Source organism: Electrophorus electricus, chromosome 11 (genome assembly GCF_013358815.1).
Source record: "Electrophorus electricus isolate fEleEle1 chromosome 11, fEleEle1.pri, whole genome shotgun sequence".
Classification (NCBI taxonomy): Eukaryota; Metazoa; Chordata; class Actinopteri; order Gymnotiformes; family Gymnotidae; genus Electrophorus; species Electrophorus electricus.
Genome location: NC_049545.1, coordinates 16,569,571 through 16,592,401, shown reverse-complemented (window position 1 = coordinate 16,592,401; position 22,831 = coordinate 16,569,571). Strand labels below are relative to the sequence as shown.

Below are 22,831 nucleotides of genomic sequence, written 5' to 3'. Positions count from 1 at the left end.
TTCACGGCAACAATATGGACGTACAATTTTGAAAACATGTCTTAATTTAGGTGCAGTTGAAGTCAAAATTAAATTTGAATACGCATTGTGCCTAGTCAAGGAAATGGAGGAAGCTGGGTGTTTAGAAGTAAACGATGACCACAATCACAACTGTCGTGAAACCCAAGGGAATGCCTATTACTCAAATTGTAGGTCGCATATGGCTGGAGAGACCCATTGTTGCCCACCTGTTTTCGGTGTAGGCCTACGTGTTTCTGCAGAGGAGGTCTTTGATAAATACTCAATGACAGAGCCCATGTACGAATCAGATTCAAGCAGCGAGGCCAGCGAGTGTGACAGTTACGGTGTATCCACGTCTAATGCCGGAAGACTGAGTTTTAACTCGCCCTCAAACTTTCGTAAGTCTAAATCTTCGTGTTAGTTGTTTGCATTACTTTTGTGAAGATGTTTCAATGCAATTCATTAATCATTTTGACTTTAAGGGAAATCATTAATTTTAGCTATTTAGTTCATTTTTAATGTATCGTATAAGGTCATTTACAAAATATAGTCGTCAAAAATGTTACTTATTTTAAACTGTAAAGAAATAGATAAAACTGACTCTATTTTCAGTTTAGTGATTTTTAATTAACTCTCCCGTTTTCGTTCAGCTAGCTACATATTTCGTGGCAAGGAATAAAGGCCCCATGCACTGCAGTGGATAAAGTGTGATTTTTGAAATTCGCTAACGTGAGGATATTTTAATCCCTGCGTTGTTCCAAAATTGCTGTTGCATCCCCACACCATTTTTCAGCGCAGATGCGAGTCGAAAATTGTATTTTTAAATGAAGACTTAACAGTTCTGTCTTATTTCCCGCAACCAGTTTGTGTATGTAATTTGTCACCCCGTGTGTGTGTGTGTGTGTGTGTGTGTATATATGTATGTATGTATGTATGTATGTGTGTGTGTGTGTGTGTGTGTGTGTGTGTGTGTGTGTGTATGTATGTGTATATATATATATATATATATATATATATATATATATATATATATATATATATATATATATATATATATAAAATATACACACACACACCCAACTACTGCTTAAATACAGATGACAACTACTAGATGTGAATCACAGTTGATGCATTTCATGTAGTACATAATAAACTCTATGTCCAAAAGTATGTGGAGACCTGTGGAAGATAGCTTGTTGGCCACCCCATTCCAAAACTGGTCATTAATATTGAGTTGGTCCCCTTGCAGTCCAAATTTCAGGGAAGGCTTTCCACAAGATTTAGGGTTGTGGAATGGGAATTTGTGCCCATTCAGTCAAAAGACCATTTGTGAGGTGTAGCACTGATGTTTGATAAAAACATGCTATTCACATTCCAATTCATCAAAGGTTTTCAGTGTAGTTGTGGTCAGGGGTGAGTTCCTCCACCCCAAACTCATCACACCATGTCTTTATGGACCTCGCTGTGTCCTCTGGGACACAGTCATGCTTAGACAGGAAAAGGCCTCCCCCAAACTGTTTCCACAAATTTGGTAGCATATAATTTTCTAAAATACTTTGTTTGATGTAACATTAAGATTCACTGAAACCAAGAGGCCTAGCTCAAACCCTAAAATTGCCTTAGATTATCCCTCCACAACAAAACTTTATGGTTGATCCTCTGTACTGCTGTAGGTAGCATTCTCCTGGCATCCATTACATCCAGATTAGTATATTAGACAAAGATAGTGAAGTGTGATTCATCATTCCAGAGAACAGGTTTCCACTGTGCTATAGTCAAGCCACGCCTCACAATTACAAATATTGACTTTTGTGCAGCTACTCAGGAATGGAGGTCCATTCCATGAAGATCATGTACATTGCTAACGTTGCATCCAGAGGCAGTTTGGAACTCTGTAGTGAGTGATGCAACAAAAGATAGGTGATTTTAATATACTGTGCACACAAGGTGGCCTCGCTGTGTGAGTTAGCATGCTCTACCACTTCACGACTTGGCCGTTGTTGTTCCTAGCTGCTTAAATTTCACAATAATAACCCTTGCAGTTTACCAGGGCAGAAATTTCACTAACTGAACTGTAGAAAAGGACTCATCCTATGAGTGTGATTTTACATGTAGCAATGAGGAAGAAAGAATAAATATGGAGGTGTTACGATCCCAGCAGGAACGAGGCAAGAGGCAGAACGCAAATGCACAAGGCGTTTATTAACGAGGGAAATACAAACACGAACGGCAAAATAAACAGAGGCAAGGGGAAAACATGGAGGGTAAGTAATATACTAACGGGCCAAACGGAAAAGCAATGATGACGACAGTACAACGAGCATAATATGAATCTGACGGGAAGAACGTAACTTACCAAAATAACCGACAAACTAGAAGACAAAACACAGGGCTTGAATAACCAGAACAATTAAGGATTAATCAGACGTAGGTGAACATAACTGCGACAACCAAAACACGGACTGGATCTAAGGAACAGATGAGGGGCGGAGGAAACAAAACCAAGGAACGGAACAGGGGAAGTAAAGGAAAACAAAGACACGACAGGGAAATATTAAAACAGGGACGCTAGGAGGGTGGCTAATCATTACAGGAGGAGAGAGGAAAATTTTGTTGCTCTGCCATGATTTAAAATAATAATTTAGATGAATATCAGTGCAAATACCAAGACTTGTATCTAACACACATGCCAACATTTTAATGCCATGAAGTCCTGGTACTCTTCATTCTTCATTGGCAATGGACTCTAACTCACTGGAAACATGCAGTTCTTATCTTGATGAAAGTTACAAATGCATTACATTTTTATGCAATTGGCAGTTTTCAGTCACCTGTCTCTTGTTTTGGGTCTTGAATATGCATGGCTTGATTTACATGCTTGTTTATTATTATTATTATTATTATTTGGCTTTCAGCTTGAGCACACGTGAATTTACCACGGCAGCAAGATGATACTGGTGTGCTAATTATCTCCACAGTGACTTTATGAACAGAAATTAAATAACATATTGCATATTTTGCATGGTTACCAAGAGGTTTTATGAATCTGGCATTTTTTGTCTTCTTTTAAGTACAGATCACATGGGGGGCGAGATATGAATAGTATGAGCATTAGTTCTCTTTGTATAAAGTAATGCTGGGATGTAAACATTGACATAAGGTGGAGCTTCTTCAGGTTGTTTTAACCACAACACCTGTCGTGATACATGATAAACTCACAATCTGTGGATATGTGCAGTGAAAGTTGAAACCACTAAGAAGCACAGCATGCAACTTCCAAATATGCTATATCCAGTCCCCTCATACCTCATGTCCTACATAGACATTTTGTGATCAGACTTCATATTATCTGTTAAAGTGATTAATAAGTGTACTGATGACACATTTAATCACTGAATATATGTTGAGCTACAAACACAAACATGCTTATGTTAATCTTATCATTAACTGGAAAAAATAATAATTTGAAGCAGGGTACATGGCAGTGATTCTTTTGAAGTGGGACAAAACATGATGCAACATTGGAAAATAAAATTGCCCAACATTTTTTCATCAAAATGTGCCTATTAACTAGGTGTTACTCATATTTTGTTAACATTAACACCACCAGACACCAAAAACAAATTAATTTTTACCTACATCATACTAGCTTTAGAAGTAACCTCTGATTTTCACCAAGAATGAAAGATACCCAGTTGTTGTAAATGCACAATATAAATATTATAAAGGTTTCTATCTATGGTTAAAATGTAATATGCAGTGCAATTTTAATTTTGACTTTACCTGTAATCAATATGTTTTTAAGATTTAAAAACATGTTGTTATTAGGAGACAGCTTACATTTTTTTTTACTTATGACCTACAATTCCTTGACAAATATGAAATATCTTAATAAAAATAAACAAAATATTAATCTGGCGGTGGTGACATTGACAGGGTTTACATGTTTGGCAGTGGTGTCACATGATTGGAATTATAGTCATTTTAATTATTTGTTACTTAGAATCAGTTATAGTATTAAAACAACTAACAGTGAAGAAGTTATTTTTTATATCCTTTTTATTGAAAAAAGGCATGTTGAAAGGCATGTTATAGCCAGTGATGCATGCTTTGCAAAAGATAGTTTGGGATAGTTGAATCTGGGGGATTATTTAGATGTAGGGGAAACTGTGGTAAAAGGTATCAGACTAATGGTGGTGGTTGTTGACTGTGGATGTTAATTTTGGTTGAGGGGAAATTGCTATGGAGTCGTGTTTGGGGGCAGTTTTCCTGATGAGGTTGTTGAAAGGCATTTGGCTGTGGAGTAGGAGGGGTATTTGACTGATTGAGATCATTTTGGTTGAGGGTATTTAGCTCTGGGTTAAGTTGTACTTGAAGGTTATTTGACTGATGGGGTAGATGCCATTGAAGGTCACTTGGCTGTTCATGGGTATTTTGGTTGAGGGGCAATTGGCTGTGGGGTAGTTGAAGTTGAGGGGTTATTCAGCTGTCTGAATAATTATGGTTGCAGGATCTTAGGCTGATAGGCATAGTTGCTGTTGAAGGGCATTTGGACATGGAAGGGTATTTTGGTTGAGGGACAGTTGATTGTGGGGTAGCGGAGTCTGAATTTAGATGTGGGGTACTTTTGGTTCATGTCTATTTGGCTGGTGGGGAATTTGCCATTGAGGATGTGTGGTGTCTCATTCAAGTCACGAGATGGATCCTTGTCCCTCCTGTGTTAGAAATTCCTCTTTTAAATCTGATCATGGACTGATTCTTTCTCCCCTACACTTCATTTAGTACTCTCCATTCTTTTTCCTATCCTTTTCCAATGAGAGGATTTCCCTAACCACTATCTTACAAATAAAAATAATAAAAATTGATAATAGAGCTCTACCTAGATGTTTTCATTATCCAAGTTTGAATATCTTTTATCATAATACCCTATACTATCCTAGAGGCGAGTTGGCCTGTGTTCCTTCTGCCTGTTTCCTTGAGACCTATGTATCCTCAGCCTTATGTTGTTTCTCCTCTATGTTCCCTCAACCCTAACCATACCCATAATCCTGACCTCTTACTCCAACCTAAACCTACCCCTATCCCCTAAATCTTGCTGGGCTAATAAATAGCTATCCATAAAGGCAATATATATTGTCAAGCTGCATTTAAGATGTCTGCTTTATTAGAAATAATAGACCTTTATTACTACATAAATATTAATATATAAAACATACCAGACCCTGTTTGACACTGATATATTCTGCAGAGCTGAAATGTGGCAAGGCTTTTTCATTTTAATGCACGCCTGACAGCAATGACAAAGTTGCCACACAACTTTGAAACCTTATAAAACACGCGTGTCTCATTCGAAAACAATCTAGTTTATATGAGATTTTTAAATGTTGCTTTTTATGAAAAAGAAAATCTATGTAATCATTTTTGTAACACTTAAATACATTTTATTGCTTATGTTTAAAACCTTTCTCTGTTGACACACTGTTTTAGTTATGTATTTTAGTTAGTTATTGGGTGTCACAAATTGTATATAATAATGATTGATGGTGATGGTAATCATGTTAAATACATTTATATTCATAACATTTACAGTAAAAATATTCTAGTTATTAAACCTGCAGTTACAATTGCTGGACGTTTTGTTCCATGTCTTAAGTATCAATAATGGTATTTCCTGGCCAGTACATAAATGCATAGTATATTGCTGTCACTGTTGACTTTATCCCCTTCTATACCAGTATTATTATATGCCTGTCACTGTTCGCTCTATTTCACTTTATTACACTGTGTGTAGTCTTTATCTTTTGTGAGACCTTCCTCGAACCTTTTTTCCTACTTAACATGTTCCCTTTCCTCTTAATTTGTTACCGTTGATAATTTCATGAAGAATACACCACATTTTGAGCAGGTTTTGTTTCTGAGTTGGCTAAATGCAAGGTACTGCTGCCTGAAAAAGCCATGCTTTTTATTACCTAGAATGTAGTTGTACAAAAATCCTAGGGATTACTCATTCTGCCCAGCCTGTAGACAGGTTTTCTTGATTATAACCTAATTTAACAAATTACAATTTTTAGTTATTGCATTTTTATAAAGTGTCCCATTGTATTCTGGAAATAGGATTTGGACTATAAAAACTATTAGGCACACGCCATTCTTATAAAAAAATTAAATATACTGACATGGTGAATCCAGGTGACTGCTTTGAAAATTATTTTGCCACTAATGCGTTTTAACCACATGTAAAGCCAAAAAATGCCCCTCTAGGTACATCAAAGGGGCTACATTTATTATTACTGATATATTACTGATGGTAATGTCGTCATTTCTTGAATGAAAAAGTGTTTTAAATTTGTTAGTAAATTGTTTGTCTCATGTTTTTAACGTGATGTATATTATGTTTTGACACAGTAATGAATGTAATAACAGTAGAGGACTACAAGAAAGCCCACTGGCCTAAACTTGAGAGAGCCATTGAACATTTGCTGACACAAAGTCCAATGGACCACATCTCCATCTCCTATGAGCAGATATATAGGTTGGTGGTTTATAGTTGGAATATACATATGATGTTTATTACTGTGTTTCCTCTTTTCTTTCTGTTGGGAAAAAAATATTTCACATACAACCTAGTTGCAGTGCATTATATACATTGTGTCACATGAATACGTCTGTCAAAAAATCAAACTTTAACCTGAATGCTATTTTAGCTACATTCTACAACAGCATAGCAGGAACAAGCAGACCTATGTTATTAGAACAAAACACACTTGTAACATTGGTAGACACACTATGACTGGCACTATTTATGTGCAGTCGTGGCCAAAAGTTTTGAGACTAGCACAAAATTTTGGTTTTCTCAAAGCTTTGAAGCTTCAGTTGTATGCTGGCAATTTGCATTGACTCTTGATTGTGAAGTGTTCAGATGAATCGCAATTAATTGCAAGTCATTCCTTGTCATGAAAATGAACTTAATCACAAAAATTACTGCATTCCAGCCACTGCATTTCAGCCCTGCCACAAAATGGCCTGCTAATATCATTTCAGTGATGTTCTCGTTAGCTCAGGAGAACGTGTTAATGAGGACAAGGCAGCTGATAGCACTGTCATGCTTATTAGAAGAGCAGACTGGTTTCTTTAAAAGGGTGGTGGTGCTTGAAGTTTTCTTCTGTTGACCATAGTTACCTCCAAGGAAACACGTGCAGACTTCATTGCATTGCATCAAAAGGGCTTCACAGGGAAGGACATTGCTGCTTGTAAGAGCACCTAAATCAACCATTTATCGAATCAAGAACTTCAAGGAGAGAGGTTGAATTGCAGTGAAGAAGGCTTCAGGGAGCCCTAGAAAGTCAAGCAAATGTGATCTGGTCACCACCAGTGTAGAGCTTGCTCAGTAATGGCAGAAGGCAGGTGTGAATGCATCTGGATGCACAGTGAAGCGAAGGCTTTTGGAGGATGGCTTGGTATCAAGAAGGGCAGCAAAGAATCCACTTCTCTCCAAGAAAAACATCAAGGACAGACTGACATTGTGCAGGAAGTATACGGATTGGAATGCAGAGGACTGGGGTAAGGTTATTTGCTCCGATGAAGCCCCCTTCGGACTGTTTGGGACATCTGGAGAAATGATTGTCCGGAAAAGAAAAGGTGAGCACAACCATGTGTCACCATCCGAACGGTGATACATCCTGAGACAATTTGTATGTGGGATTGCTTCTCATCCAAGGGAGTGGGTTTGCTAAAAATTTTGCATGAGAACACTGCCATGAATAAGGAATGGTATCAGAATATCCTCCAAGAGCAACTTCTTCTTTTCTGAATGTGAATCAGTGATGAGAAGCTCTTTATCAGCTAGTAAAGGAAAGGCAAAGATGAAAGACCATATTTGCATGCAAAGTGTAATGTGAAATGATTAGGAGGCAGATGCATATGCTGAGAAGTGTGAGATTTAATAAAAGCAGATGATGACAAACAGTGGCTAAACAAATGCCATGACCGTAAGGATGCTAGGAGGGGCCAAACGTGACAGTACCCGACCCAACCCCCTCCCCAAAGTACGCAGCACCGAGGCACACAAAAACAACCAAAAACAAAACAGACCAAAAACAACTAAGAAAAGACACCGAAAGGAACAACGGGCAAGAGAGCAGGACCTGGAGCAGGAGCAGACCAGGAGCAGGACCTGGAGCAGACCCAGAGGCCAAAACAGAAGCAGTAAGGACACAGACAGGTAAAGGAAACAAAGACAGAAGAGCAGAAGAGAAAGAAGACACAGAGACTAGAGATTCAACAGGAGCAGACAAGGGAACAGCTGTGGGAAACAACACAGAAACAGGGGGGAACAGATACAGAAACCAGGGGGACAGGAGCAGACAGAGCAGCACAAGAACAAGAGGATGACAAAAGTGCCCGGAGGGAGGAAGAGGAGAGACAACAAAAGACAAGTGATATGGGATGACAGGAGGCACAAAATGATGAGGAAAACCACACCACAACACAACATGGACCAGGGCAGGGACAAGGGAACAGGAACAAAAACGGACATGGGTGCAGGGACAGAAACAAAGGGAGACACAGGAACCGCAACAGGCACTGGAATGGGCACAGGGACAGACAACACAACAGGGGCAAAAACAAAACCAGGCACTGGAGAAGGCAAACAAAATGGGGCAGCAGGAGCAGGCAACAACGTAGACAGGGGAGGCCCACAGGGAACAGGAGACAGAGGCCAGAGTGGGATGGGTGGGAACCATGGGGCGGAGGCCACAGGAGAGACACAGACAGGGGCGGAACGGGCAGGGAACATGAAGCCTATGAAGAGGCAGATCTAAGGGTGTGGAGGTGACAGGTGAGTGCAGGAGGTCCAGGGGCATGGGCATTCGATGCATACGATGAGAAGAGCGAGATGTATTAAGGGCAAATCCATAATCACAGTCCATCATGGAGAGTCCAGGAAATCATAATAAACAAACAAAAGCACCCAATGACAAGCAGCAGCTAGAATTAACAAATGGCTAGCATTAACAAACAGCTAACCAGCCAACAAACAGGCAAACAAGGCAAGGTTTAAATACATGAACTAATAAGAGTTAACTAGACACAGGTGCTACAAATGAAGGGCAGAGAAAAACAAAACACAGAAGCAAAACATGTACATGAGACAGGGTAACCATGTGACAAAAAGGATGCTAGGAGGGGCCAACATGACACAAAGATGAAGGATCATATTTGATGTGCACACACATCTTTTAAGTTTAGAATATTATCTGAACAAGTAAGTGGCCGCATTTTCTATAGCCAAAACCAGAATACCTTTTATCTTAGAAACTTCAGTTTAGTCTCACATTTTGGATATTTTGCCCAAATCCGGGCTGCATCTTTTACTGCACTTGATGAATTCACGTTCAGTTAATCTGACCTATAATCTGTGCAATTCAGTTGAAAAACAAACAAATCATTTAGAGGGGGAGAATAAAAAGAAAATTTATATAGCACCTTTCTCAAACTCAAGGACATTTTAAAGACAGAAATCATCTTTTGCATTCAAATAGTAGTAAATAGTAGTGAGTACAAACCTGCCATTAATTAAAGTGATTCTGTCTAACCGCATAGAGAAGCTATTTTAGTAATAATAATTATATAATATGTTCAATTTATATAGTTTTTTTCACAGACACAAGGTCATTTTACAATGATGGTTAAAAAATAAAAAATGTACACAATTTGACAACACAATAATTTAAAAAATACGGATAAGAAAAGAGGTATGTTTTAAGTTGAGATTTGAAGGAGGAGAGTGTGGAGCAGAGATGGAGAGATTGAGGAAAAGTATTCCATAGTTTTGGGGCCATGACACTAAAGGCTCTGCCTCCTACAGACACCAGTCTAAACTTGGGGATGGAGAGGAGACCTGCATTAGAGGACCGAAGTGTAAGGGTGTAAAAGTTGAGCTAGATAGGGGGATGCTAGACTGTGCAGAGCTTTGTATGTAAGGAGGAGGATTTTGAACTGAATGCGTTCAGGGACTGTCCAGATTTAAGATTGGACAATTTTGATATTTTGGACTTCGGGCCAATAAGTAGAAATTCCGTTTTATCAGAATTCAGTTTTAAGAGGTTTATGTCCATCCACTGTTTAAGATCTTGGATACAGAAGAGTAAAACAGGAGGTGGTAGAGAGAAAGTGAGAAGGTCAACAGCTTTGATATTATGGAAAGAGATGAGAGATTTGGTCGAGTGACTGAGATGCTAGAAGTGGCTTCAATAAGTTTATGATCAGAGATACCAACAAGCAATCCAGTATCAGAGGTAATATCTAAAGCAGAGGAGCATATTATAACATATTATAGCATAATGTGTGACCATGAGTGTGTAGGAAAATCGACGTGTTGTCAGAGAAAAATAGTCAAGCACAGATAGGAACTGAAAATGAGCAATCATTGTTCACATAGATATTAAAGTCCCCTAGCACAACCATCGCTGAAAATATTGCACTGGCCAGAGTGAGAAGTTCACTGAATTCTGACAGAAAGTCTGAGGATGTTCTGGGTGGTCTGTAGATGAACAAAAACGGTTACCAAAAACATACCAAATATTCAAATGAAGAAAACTCATGAAAGATAAAGACAGAAACCTTGTAGACAGCAGCCAGACCATTTACATTTGTCATTTAGCAGACGCTCTTATTTAGAGTGACTTACAAAAGTGCTTTGTCATTTACTTATAGAATATATCCTACAGTACAGTATGTTAGAATCAAACATACCGATGAACTAGAATACTGTAGAATACAGGGATGAATGCTGATACCTAGAAGTACAAAATACATAAGGTCTTAAACAATGAAAATTGCTCTAAACAATAAGTGCTAGAGTTTGTTAAACAACATGAACAATACCCTACAATAAGTACTAATTTAGTCAATATGGGAGTCAGTCAATATGGGAGCAGTGTCAGTCGTCCTTTAAATATTCCGCAAATAGATGGGTCTTCAGTCTGCGTTTGAAGACTGCACGGGATTCTGCTGTCTGGACAGCAAGTGGGATTTCATTCCACCATCTTGGAGCCAGGACAGAAATTAGTCTCAATGCTTGTCTTCCATGAGGCCTGAAGCACGGTATTTCAAGCCGAGCCGCACTTGAGGTTCGAAGTACTCAAGGTACAGATCGGGCTTTGACCACTGACCACATGTATGAAGGGGCTGGTCCATTTTTGGCTTTGTAGGCAAGCAGCAAGGTTTTAAATGTGATGCGTGCAGCTGCAGGGAGCCAATGAAGGGAGCAGTGGAGTAACCACCACCTTTTCCCTCGGTTCTGGGCTTAGCCGAATAATTATGGCTACTGGGTGTTAGTAAATTGAGATATAAGTAGTCCTCAGATTGCTGCTAAGTGTCAGTAAGCAAAAATAAATAAAATTTGATTTGAACAATGAGATCGTGGCATATGGAGGCTTTATCAGTGAGGGAGCAACAGTTGAATAATGCAAAGTTAAGTTTATTAGTCCCAGGAACAGCAAGGACACACATTGCAACCAAACATATCCAAGTGCTGGCAGCCAACAACTTTAAAGAGCAGTTAAAAACTCACCCAATAAAGAAGCAGCCAAAGTGAAGGTTAGTGGGGAGAGAGCTCGCAGCAGGAAGGCAGGTAAGGACTTAAACCCAAAAAAACAAAACAAAAAAAGTAATCAAATTATGATCACTGAAAGAAAAATCGCAGCAAAAAGTAAAAGATCTGGTGAGAAGCAGCAGCAACAAACGCACCAAGCATACTCCCACCCAAGTCCAAGTGATCAATCCCACAATCCCAGTGGGATAGTAGGAGTCTCTCTGATATTTATGTAGTGTTATCTTGCAAAGCTATGGACCACAAAGAACTTACAAAGCGTGAAATGGATCTCATTGTTGAAAGGTATAGACCAGTACAAGGCATTAGATAAACCATAGAACACAGTGAAGACAGTCAAGGGTAAGAGGATAAAATATGGCACAACAGTGACTTTACCAAGAACTGGACATTTCTCCAAAACTGAAGAATACACAGGAAGAAAATTGCTCTTCTGGAAGGCTGTCAAGAAGCGTACAGCTTTATTAAAGGAGTACTGTACAACAATTGTCCCATATTCTTCATATATCTGGCCTAGATTTTGCACTAACGTACATCAAATCTGCTAAAAGCATATGGGAAAATGTTATGGTCTGATGAGACCAAGGTTGAACTTTTTTGCCATAATTCCGAAAGGTATGTTTGGTGCAAAAACAACACTGCACATCGCCAAAAAGAACCCAACATAACCCCAATGAACCGTGGTGGTAGCAGAATTATGCTTAGGGGTTGTTTTTCATCAGTTGGAATTGAGTCTTTAGTCATGAAATTATGAACACTTCCAAATATCAGTCAGATATATTGGAAAATCCAAGTTTTGGATTGGCCCAGCCTGAGCTGAGGACTGGATCCAATTGACAATCTTTGGGGTGACCTGAAGAGGACTGGGCACAGGAGATGCCCTCACAATATGACAGATTTGAAGCACTTTTGCAAGGAAGAGTTGTCAAAGTCAAGATGTGTCTTTACCCAAAAAGTCTGAATGCTGTCTCAAAATCAAAAGGTGCTTCAAAAAAGTATTAGTTTAAGAGTGTGCATGTTTATGCAACCATGTTGTTGTAAGTTCCACCCCCCAAAAGAACAGTTTGTTTTTCAGTTGAATTCTACAGATTTTACAAATCACCATTAAAGGTGGAAAAAGTTCAGAAATTATTTATCTTGGTCTCATTTTTTTATATCACAAAAACCTAGCATTGTATTAGTGGTGTGTAGAGTTTTCATATCCACTGTACCATATTGGCTCAGGCACCCAACATATTGAATGGACAGAAGGGGTTGACAGATGAGTACAGAGTATGAAATGCAGTTTTGTACATGGGCTCAGCTGTTGAATCTCTTTACCAGATTTGATTGTTCTATCTTAAAAATTAAGTTTGGATATAAAATCATTGGTTCCCTATGGGAGGATGGAGGGATGAATGAAAGGATATCAGCAGCCCCCTCTCTTAGGGGAGGGGTCTGGGCTAGGCATATACTGTAGCATAACTTTTAAAGTGTCGATAGTGCTAAAACACTGTTTTAATAAGCCTCAGATGGAAAATAAATCATTCGGGGCACCAAATACCCCTGGTTCATTCATTTAATTTTCACTTTTTTTTTTTTTGTTGTTGTTGTTTTGTTTTTTTTAAATACCCTTTATATTGTCTGTAGTTGTTGAAAATACTAATTGCATTTGAGTGATTTGTGAGTTGTCAGAAAAATGTAAGAGTATTCTAGTTTTGGATTCTCACAAAACATATCAAAGTGATAAATAACTATAAAACTATTTTTAGGTAAAATGGCTTTTAATAACATGCAATAAAACTGTAGAATAACAGAAGTCTTAAACATTAGTGTGATTCATCTCAGCCGAGTACAAAATGTTTGAGACCTTCAATGGTATTCTGAGTCCAAAAAAAATTATTCAGGACAGCCCTCTGTTTATAGTCATCAAGACATACAATTGAGTTTTTAGTATCACAGGGGACAAAAGTGTGCTTTATGAGACACATTGAGCATTCCAGTGATGTCTGTATCCACTAGTCATGCATGCTTACCTACATAACTAAATTGGACACGTTTCTAAATCAAGGCCACATTACATGTAAGTTGGTCAGTATTGTTAATAATATATGCATAAGATAGGGCTATCATGATATCAGATTTTCAGTAGACAATTATCATGGACAATATAATTCACAATATAGCAGTATTTAAAAAATAAAAAACGTTTACAAGATGCTGCCTCTTTATGAGAAACTGAACCCAGCGATCATGCCTTGATTGTGCAGCTGCTTAGTGTCTGAGTAAAGAGCAGCAGAGTTTAGAGAGTGCTGAATATGAAAAAGCTACAGCAGGCATTTTTGTTGTGCATACATAACCTAAATTGACTAACGGATGCATGCATGTTTAATACATACTAGTAGAGTACCAAGGTATGTTGATATAGTAAAATCGGATGTTATATTATCGCATGTGTATTATTAACGCTATATCATTATTTCACTTTTTAAATATCCCCAATACCATGACCTCAGACTGAGAACCCTCTTGAAATTGGCCTTATTTCTCCTATAGTTTTATGTGATAGTACTCTTTGTAGCCTGTTTGTTTTTATTGGTTTGTTTTGCATCTTTTTCTTACTGGAACTTTCTATGCTAAAATCACTTTGTACATACTGCACTAGCTCGTGCACTGCATTATGAACACTCACTTATAGCTAGATAATTAATATTATACCATATATGTACCATTGCAATTAAGTTGTATGTGATTGTTTTTCCTTGGGGTTTGGCATAATCTCAGTAATGACCTGTCTGGATCCTTGAGTAGCAAGCCCTTCACAAGTTTAAATGCATGTTTTGGAGGCAGGACAACACTAAAATGTGCTGTGGTACTTGAACATGAAGACTCAAACACTGGATTATCTGATTAATCCTGCTATTTACTAGTCATTATGAGTACCTAAAACATAACGGTGCATACAAATTATGTATTAGCATACTTAATACATAGCCTTACAATGGTGCATACAGTTTGAAAATTAAAAAAAATTGTAAAGCTAATTATTCCTGTGATTATTACGCGATTATACCTCCTCATTTAGTTACATTTGAGCTGAGCTCTGCAAATATTTGAACACAAAACACATTTTGGGCAATTTATGCAATGTTCCTATGTTTTTCAGTCAAATGGACTCTTTTCCTATAACAACCATGCAGATAACTAATGAGGAGTTGGTAACATGATCCCATACAGTGCTGAAAGTCTAACTGATATCCTGCAATGACAGATAATGGCGATGTTCCATGGCTCTATAACGGATATCCAAAAAATACACTGAAGTCAGAGTAATCAGTAAATTTGTTGAAATAATCATAACATTGTATTTGTGGAAAACATTTCAGGTTTTTGTCTTGTGGCCAATGAAAGAACTTCAACATTACAAGAAAAAAAAAAGATTTTTAAAAAATAAATAAATAAAGACTTATTTAAGGCTTATTGTTTTTTTGTTCTTTGTTGATCAGTCATGTTTATAAGTGTGTGTGCCAGCAACACTCAGAACTTCTCTACAATGACCTGATGCAGAAGATCACATCTCACTTACAGCAAGTCTCCTTAAAACTACAAGTATGTTTTAACTTATGTTCTGAAATTATGTTCTGATGATAAATTGTATGCTACACAGTGGTGGCCAAATTAGCATGGACTTTTCTCAAAATAGCTGGGTTCAGTTTATAAATAAATCATAATAATAAAACTATGTATATTTTGTACATTACACAGAAGTATGTTCTGTTCTCTTGGATCCAGGTGACACATGGCACCAGTAATTGGGTACATGCTTTAATAACCTTACTAGCTTGAGCCACTGAGAAACAATTATACCAGTATAATTGTTTTATTGATTTCTCTTTACTTTATAATAATAACAATAGTAATTTTACAGTAACTTTATAGTAATAACAATAAGAAGACAATATCAGCAGAATACAAAATACAGTTGACAATTATGAATTGTTGGGGGTTCTGGATAAGGAAACTTTAACAATGGAAAGTAATGCCACAAGTTTATTAGAGATTAATCTAAATGTATCTTTTTTTCTGTCTGTCTAAAGGAAAGTCCTCCTGAAAGTCTCATTGAAAACTTCAACCATGCTCTCATACAATATACATTTGCACATCAGTGCATTGTGTCAGTATTTATCTATATGGTACTTTGCCTCTATTTATTTATTTAGTTATTTTAATTTACATAAGTATAGTAGCATGATCAGTGATGAATGATCAGTTTCCTCAGAATTATTACTTCTGATTACTAGTATATTATGTTTGTGTATTAATTGTTTAATACTTTTTTCACTTTATTTTTTCAAGAACAAGTTCTATATTGAAACTAAGCTGAATAGAGATTTGAAGGATGACCTGATGAAGCTTTTCTCTGATTATGTTGCAGAGAAACATGTCGACACCTTAATACGTGAGTACTTGTTGTTATTATTATTGTTGTTCTTTTTTCTTCTTATTATTAAATCCTTTATTTAAACTTTACATTTTTTACAATTCGTATTTTACGACATGGACAACAAATAAATATATTAATAAATCCACATACTAATTTGATTAGACCTCATTCAGACCCACATCAAATTAAATGTATTTCTACAAAAAGTCTCAAAAAAGCCTGTAGCAGCTTTAGGTACAGAAATAACATAGACTTTGCAATAAAAAAGACATGCAGTAAATTTGTCTGTGGTAGTATTGCCAAGATGCCCTTTGTCAGTTCAAAATTGGGGCCATAATTCTTGAATCAGCAGTGGGGTTCAGGTCGATGTTTATGATATTGAGATGTGTTTTGTCTTCAGACTAAGACACTCTTCATGTGACTACATACTAGATATTTTTTGATGATTATTATACCAATGTCCTGTTGTATAGTTCACATCCATTAGCCCATTTATCCATCAATTTAGCTATCAAAAATGAGTGCAGAAAAGCGGGTGGGGATTTTTAAAAAAATCTATTTTGAAAGGACTGTATTGCTTCTGGAAATGCTGCTTTCTTTCTAATGAACCTGAAATGCACAACCCATAAATCTAAAGAAAAACAAAACTGAAAACATGTGGAATTCCCTAAGTTCATCATTTCATTTCATTTCAGTTTCATTTCATCTGTATGTTTACTTTTAGAAATCTACCGAAATAGTGTTCAGTGTAGGCTTACATTTGTTGGGCCTTTTTGGCTTATATCAATTATATTTTATATTTCATAAGTATGGTTCATTGATATCTATTATCATGTAAACCTTATTATTTTTTTGTCTGTTTAAAGTCCTTTGAAATTTTGGATAAATGCAACCTTGGAATAAATTAACAGACCAATGCAAAATGAGCAGTTTCTCTGACTTTACCATTTGTATGAATGTGTTTGAAAAAAGGAGCATTTTTCTTTTATTCCATGAACTACTGGTATTTCTCCCAAATTACAAATAATATTGTCATTTAGAGCATTTATTTGCAGAAAATGCCAACTGGTCAAAATTACAAAAACAATGTGTTTTCAGATCTCAATTAATGCAAAGAAAAGTTTATATTCATATTGAACCTCCTATTGCACTGCACCCCCTAGCTTGCAGGCCCAAACTTGCATACTAAAATAAATCACTTGCATTAAGTATTCTTAAAATACTTTTATTGACATAAAATTTCTTGGAACTAATATAAGTACCTGCTTACTGGATTAAAGCCTTCTACAGTCGTGGCCAAAAGTTTTGAGACTGACACAAATTTTGGTTTTCACAAATTGCCTCAATTTTTTAAGATCCTTTTGTCGGATGTTTATATGGTAGAGTGAAGTACAATTATAAGCATTTCATAAGTTTAAAAAAAATAGCAAAGACTTAATATTTACAGTGTTGACCCTTCTTTTTCAAGACTTCTGCAATTTGCCTTGGCATGATGGATATCAGCTTCTGGGCAAAATCTTGACTGATGGCAACCCATTCTTGCGTGATCAGTGCTTGGAGTTGATCACAGTTTCTGTGTTTTTGTTTGTCCACCCTCTTTTATGAGGATTGACCACAGGTTCTCAATGGGATTGAGATCTGGGGAGTTTCCTGGCCATGGACCCAAAATTTCATTGGTGCGCCATCATGCTGGAAAAAGCATTGTTCATCACCAAATTACTCCTGGATCGTTGGGAGAAGTTGCTCTTGGAGGATACCATTCCTTATTCATGGCAGTGTTCTTAGGCACAATTTTGAGCAAACCCACTCCCTGGGATGAAAAGCAACCCCACACATGAATGGTCTCAGGATGCCTCATTGTTGGCTTGACACAGGACTCATAGTAGCACTCACCTTTTCTTCTATGGACAATAATTTGTCCAGCTGTCCCAAACAGTCTGAATGGGGCTTCATCAGAGAACATAACTTTACCCGAGTCATTTGCATTCCAATCCCTATACTTCCTGTAGTAGAATGTCAGTCTGTCCTTGATGTTTTTCTTGGAGATAAGTGGCTTCTTTCTTGCCCTTCTTGCTACCAAGCCATCCTCCAAAAGCCTTCGCCTCATTGTGCGTGCAGATGCACTCCTATCTGCCTGCTGCCAGTCCTGAGCAAGCTCTGCACTGGGGGCTGATCCAAACCCATAGCTGCAACTTCTTTAGGAAATGGTCCTGACACTTGATGGACTTTCTTGGGTGCCCAGAAGCTATTTTCACAACATCCTGGCTCATTTGTTAACAGCTCTTTGGTGTTACCAATGTTGATGGATAACAAAAGGACTTGATTTTTGAATATGTTTAACCTCATTGTGTACCCCAATGAAACAGGAAAATTATAGATAACAAAGGAGTTCCTGGAGACTTGAAGGAAAAAAAAAAAAAGAAAAAATCCCTTGAAGATGTGTTTTTTTTTTTGTTAATTTATTTATTTCATGTAAACTCTTTTGGGGATGTGATATACTTTTAGAATTGGATAAATAGTAAGCAATTTCTCTAGGTTTTCATCTAACACCCATAGTTAATTTCACTAAGTAATTAAATGTGCTAGATTAAACCAATCATATACATCAGTAGTAAATGGATTTTTTACATTTTTTATCTTTTCCAATAGCTCTTCTTAAAAATGCACATGCCATGCCATTTCAAGTGAAACCATCAACTATGGAAAGTGTGGTGAAAGGTCTTTATGCTCTGCGACCAGGTGAGAATTTCTGTAGACCTTTGTGGAAATGCATATCCTTATCTTGCAGATGTTCCCAAACTATATTGGGTATTTCATTATAAACAAAGGCATAGGAATCATTTCAAGAGCTGTAAGAGGGGGCACAAAACAAGGAAGTATTATATATACTGGCTTCTTACATTTTAATTCAGAGAGGACAGGTTACAACCATCTTAAAACTTGTGGAAAACCTCAGTTTGATGATTTTCCTGAACTCCAAAGACATCTGGCACTGAATGCATAAGAACTCTTGTTTGTGTTTTACAGTCTTCTTTTCCACTCTAGCCATGTATTTATCTTGATGGCATTCTTAACACTGACTTATCTATTGCCTTTCTATTGTCACATGACGATATGTATTGGACAGAGACTTCAAAACACTTTGTCACTTTGGACAAGTGAGAATACTGTAAAATGCTACATGAAATCAGGAGCATTTATATATGTATATATACATGTATGCATGTATATAGGACTCCAAGCTGTAATAGTTTTGGTATAACTGGAATAGACTTAATGATATACAATTTTAAACATCTCAGTAATTTCACACTTTGTATTGGCTAACTACTACTACTACTACTCAGCTAACTACAAACTTGCTTTTTAACAAAAAGTATGAGAAGCAAGATGTTATAAATAGGCTTGTGTTAGCTGAGGTAAAAATATGCATTTCTTTATCTTAAACATATTAGACTTATTGCTCTCTTCAGACCACAGAGATTTAAAGCTACTATAGATTTTTGTTGTCTGTATCATGGATTCACATAATAAAAATAAGATGTTCAGTGGCACTTTTTTGGCTGTTGCTTGATGCACTGGTGTGCCAGAGCCCTTGGTATTTGCAGGGGTTATTATTGAAATTATTTGAATAATGGCTAACAATTTGAATATCAAATTTTTACTGTAATGTTCATCCTTAATTGTAACAGATTTGAGGTAATACAATCTGCTGATAAAATGTAACACCAAAAGTAACTGATTAACATAACTGGTAGCCTAGAGAGGAAGTGCATGCGTCACTGTTTACTGTTCATATGCTTTGTGTTTAGCCCATAATTTACTAAGGATTTCCAGAATTGCGTTTGTTGCTATTCTGATTTTTCACTAGATAATTGAAGTAATATTAATAGTAGTCTACTCTTACTAGATAAATTGTTTCTCACAACCTTACAGAGTTAAGTAGTCAGTGTATCATAAGTGGTATTAAACCACTTAAACCATAAAATCTTGTGTGTAAAAAAAGAACCAACCCAAGTGCCAATGCTATGCCAATGTTTGTAACATGATCTTTTTGCATCTGCTTCTCCTGCAAAGAAAGCTAAGTGAAATAATATATAAAGTATATGGTTGCCTCTCCTATTGTACTTTTTATTACAGAATGTTCCCCTGGATAACTAATTGCTTGAAGTAATGGCCAGTCTCTTCACACACAATTTTTATTAACCATCCCTATTATAACAAATAATGTCTGCTTTAAAAAGAAATATTTAGAATAAAATTATGGAGTAAATTCTGTTTTGCATTACTAAATAATTTGAAGTTGATAAACAATTGGAGTTTTTCCATTTTTCCACACAGACTGGGCTCCATTAGCTCCTGCCCTGTTTTCTAGATTCATTCCCCAAATTCATCCTCCTGCTTTGGAGTCTCAACTCCTCCATTATGCAGCTCAAGACCAGAAACTGCAAATGGAGCTTTCTCTAAATGGTTTCTCCAGGTAATGGAATAACATGATTAAATATAATTGATTTAAAAACATTAAGTACACGATTTTACATAATTAGAGGTAGGAATAATCCTGGAAAAGCTTATGAAAGAAACCTGTTACATTTCTTTGATAAACATATCATTTATTTAGGTTTTTGTTTTTGTTTGCTAGTAATTCTCCTAGCTATAGAATATGGGGGGTCAATATACAATTTAAAACCAATCTGAAAATAAAATAAAATTGAAAAGCAATAACTGGAGTTTCACTAAGGCAAATCTATTTTCTGTGATCTCAGCTGTGAATCTTTGAAGTATTAACATTTGTACTGAGCAAAAACATCATTTGGTTAAATTTTAGACATCTTTAGATTAATATATATGGAAAATGTAACTATTTTGGTGGTCCTTGGTGGTCTTCTGACATATACAGACAAATGCAGAATTTCCAGGACATGTTAATTTGTTAATCTGTATCGTGCTGCAGTAGAAAGGTAATAAATGCACTGATCATTGAGTAATTTCAAATACCGCAAACCTCCTCCTTGTTTGTTCTCATCAAATTACCTGCCTTTTTTTATCTATTATGGTTTTATTGTTATTTTTGTAACTTGTATTGAGAAATCAGATCATGGTCTTCTGCATTGCAGAAGAAAATTCTACCACACAACAGCCAGTTAAAGGCCCATTCTTGTTACTTGTTCCTCTGATATAGGACATTTAAGGTACTTTGAGATAAAATGTTAAATATTTTATTATGCACTTTTATGTTAACATGCTCTAATATGTGTTTACTTTAAAGCGTTTGATTGTGTCAAAAATCTTTCTATTGCATTTTTGTAAATCACTTGTTGGGTGGGGGGGAAATGTCAAAGAGCAGTGCCAAACCTTTATCTGTTTAATAATGATTAAATTTGTGCTGCCCTTTCTTTTTCTATAGGGGTGACCAGTCACGTAAGAGATCAAGTGAAGAATCTTGACAAAAAGAAGATAGTTCAGCTACTTTAATTCAGTTTTCAATATTGAGATCCTAAAGACTACTAAAACCATAGAAATAGACTACAGCCATTTGATTTTTTATATTCTTTTGAGCATTTTTTCTTTGTGATTAGCATTTTATTCCAAATTCCATATTCACCAAGATTCCTGTCTTTCATTCTTTATAGTGTACTACTCAGCTGGGCATTTGCATGCTATTATGACAGTTAAGTGACTTGTTGACATGGCTACCTTAAGAGGTTTGATAATGCCAAGTACTTAATATTTGTTCAGATACCTCATAGGTGGTCTGTACAAGCAGCTCATTTGATAGTTTGACAATGCTGTGATTGTGTAGGTGCATAACCTACTAGAGTAGGCTAAATAAGATGAAGGTCTGTTGAAGGTCGTGATTAACTGATGTATTGAAAGAGAAACATCTTCACATAATAACAATTAATTGAATGGAAATAACAATAGTGGAATTAAATCAAACTGTTTTGACCACTTTCAAATTTTTTTACAGTTGTTTTTCTTCAGTATTTGTTTCCCTAGTTTGTTTGCAGTTTCCCTAGAAAGTTTATTAAAAGGTTTTCCACATATGTAACTGTGAGAGGCTAGGATAAATGAAAGCTAGGAAACACGATCAACTAATAACAAACAAGGGCTTTGATACACGAACAGTGGTTAGACCTACATACAGGTTTTAAGTCACATACACAGAAGCTAGACTTCCATACGGGCTTACAAGCAAGAGCCCAGACATAGGGAACAAGACAGGGAAGGAAGGAAGTACTCAAGGAAGTAAAGCAAAACAAAGACACGAGACAGGGAAACCATAGAAATATGGATACTAGGAGGGGCCAATCATGACACTAAGCAAGTATAAAAGTATAGGTTGATGTCTAGGCATCTCAGGTAGTTTGTATATCAATTGCTCAAATAATTTGTTAAAACAAATTAAAATTAAGGCACCCCAACTCAAATATTGCAACATCCATATTAGACACATTGCACACCTTAGCTGATATAATATGACAAATATGACAAATATGACTTTGTTGACATTCTTGTTCAAGAAAAGGCTGTCGAGAAGGGTAAAGTGTATAGTTATTTTAATTGCCTTTGCATGCATGAATCATACAAATGTACTGATCCACCAGAGTCATAGCTTTAAGAACTGTACCAAATTAAATAGACTCAGTGAAACTGAACAAAAAGAAGTTACCTATAGCTTCATAATGTTAGTCAAGAGCACACCTAACTCCAAAGATTGTAGCTCTGTTCTTTGCCATGCCCCAGTGCAAAAAAAAAACAAAAAAAAACTAGTCAGCTGTGTCTAAGTGGTC

General features: G+C 36.5%; 1 protein-coding gene across 4 annotated transcripts; it reads left to right on the top strand.

Moving 5' to 3' along the window:
* On the top strand, positions 1 to 22,200 carry cacul1 (CDK2 associated cullin domain 1). Of its 4 annotated transcripts, XM_035531836.1 has the most exons (10): positions 1 to 398; positions 6,406 to 6,532; positions 15,100 to 15,202; positions 15,359 to 15,409; positions 15,691 to 15,786; positions 15,950 to 16,052; positions 18,687 to 18,776; positions 20,379 to 20,517; positions 21,155 to 21,229; positions 21,445 to 22,200. In XM_035531836.1, exons 1-9 carry the CDS (start codon positions 104 to 106, stop codon positions 21,183 to 21,185), a joined length of 1,035 nt encoding a protein of 344 aa, XP_035387729.1. In that variant the 5' UTR covers positions 1 to 103; the 3' UTR covers positions 21,186 to 21,229; positions 21,445 to 22,200. The 4 variants fall into 4 exon arrangements, with proteins under 4 accessions (XP_035387729.1, XP_035387728.1, XP_026851353.1 ...); XM_035531835.1 differs by lacking the exon at positions 21,155 to 21,229 and having other exon boundaries at positions 21,445 to 22,190; XM_026995552.2 differs by lacking the exons at positions 15,359 to 15,409; positions 21,155 to 21,229 and having other exon boundaries at positions 21,445 to 22,184.
* The last annotated feature ends 631 nt before the right edge of the window (positions 22,201 to 22,831 follow it).

What these genes read in the sequence shown, in the direction of transcription:
- cacul1 (XM_035531835.1), top strand. Translation starts at nt 104, where the DNA reads ATGGAGGAAGCTGGGTGTTTAGAAGTAAACGATGACCACAATCACAAC. An exon ending in CACATGGCACCAGTAATTGG is followed by an intron (nt 15,410 to 15,690) that starts GTACATGCTTTA and finishes GTCTGTCTAAAG; the next exon opens with GAAAGTCCTCCTGAAAGTCT. An exon ending in TGTCAGTATTTATCTATATG is followed by an intron (nt 15,787 to 15,949) that starts GTACTTTGCCTC and finishes TATTTTTTCAAG; the next exon opens with AACAAGTTCTATATTGAAAC.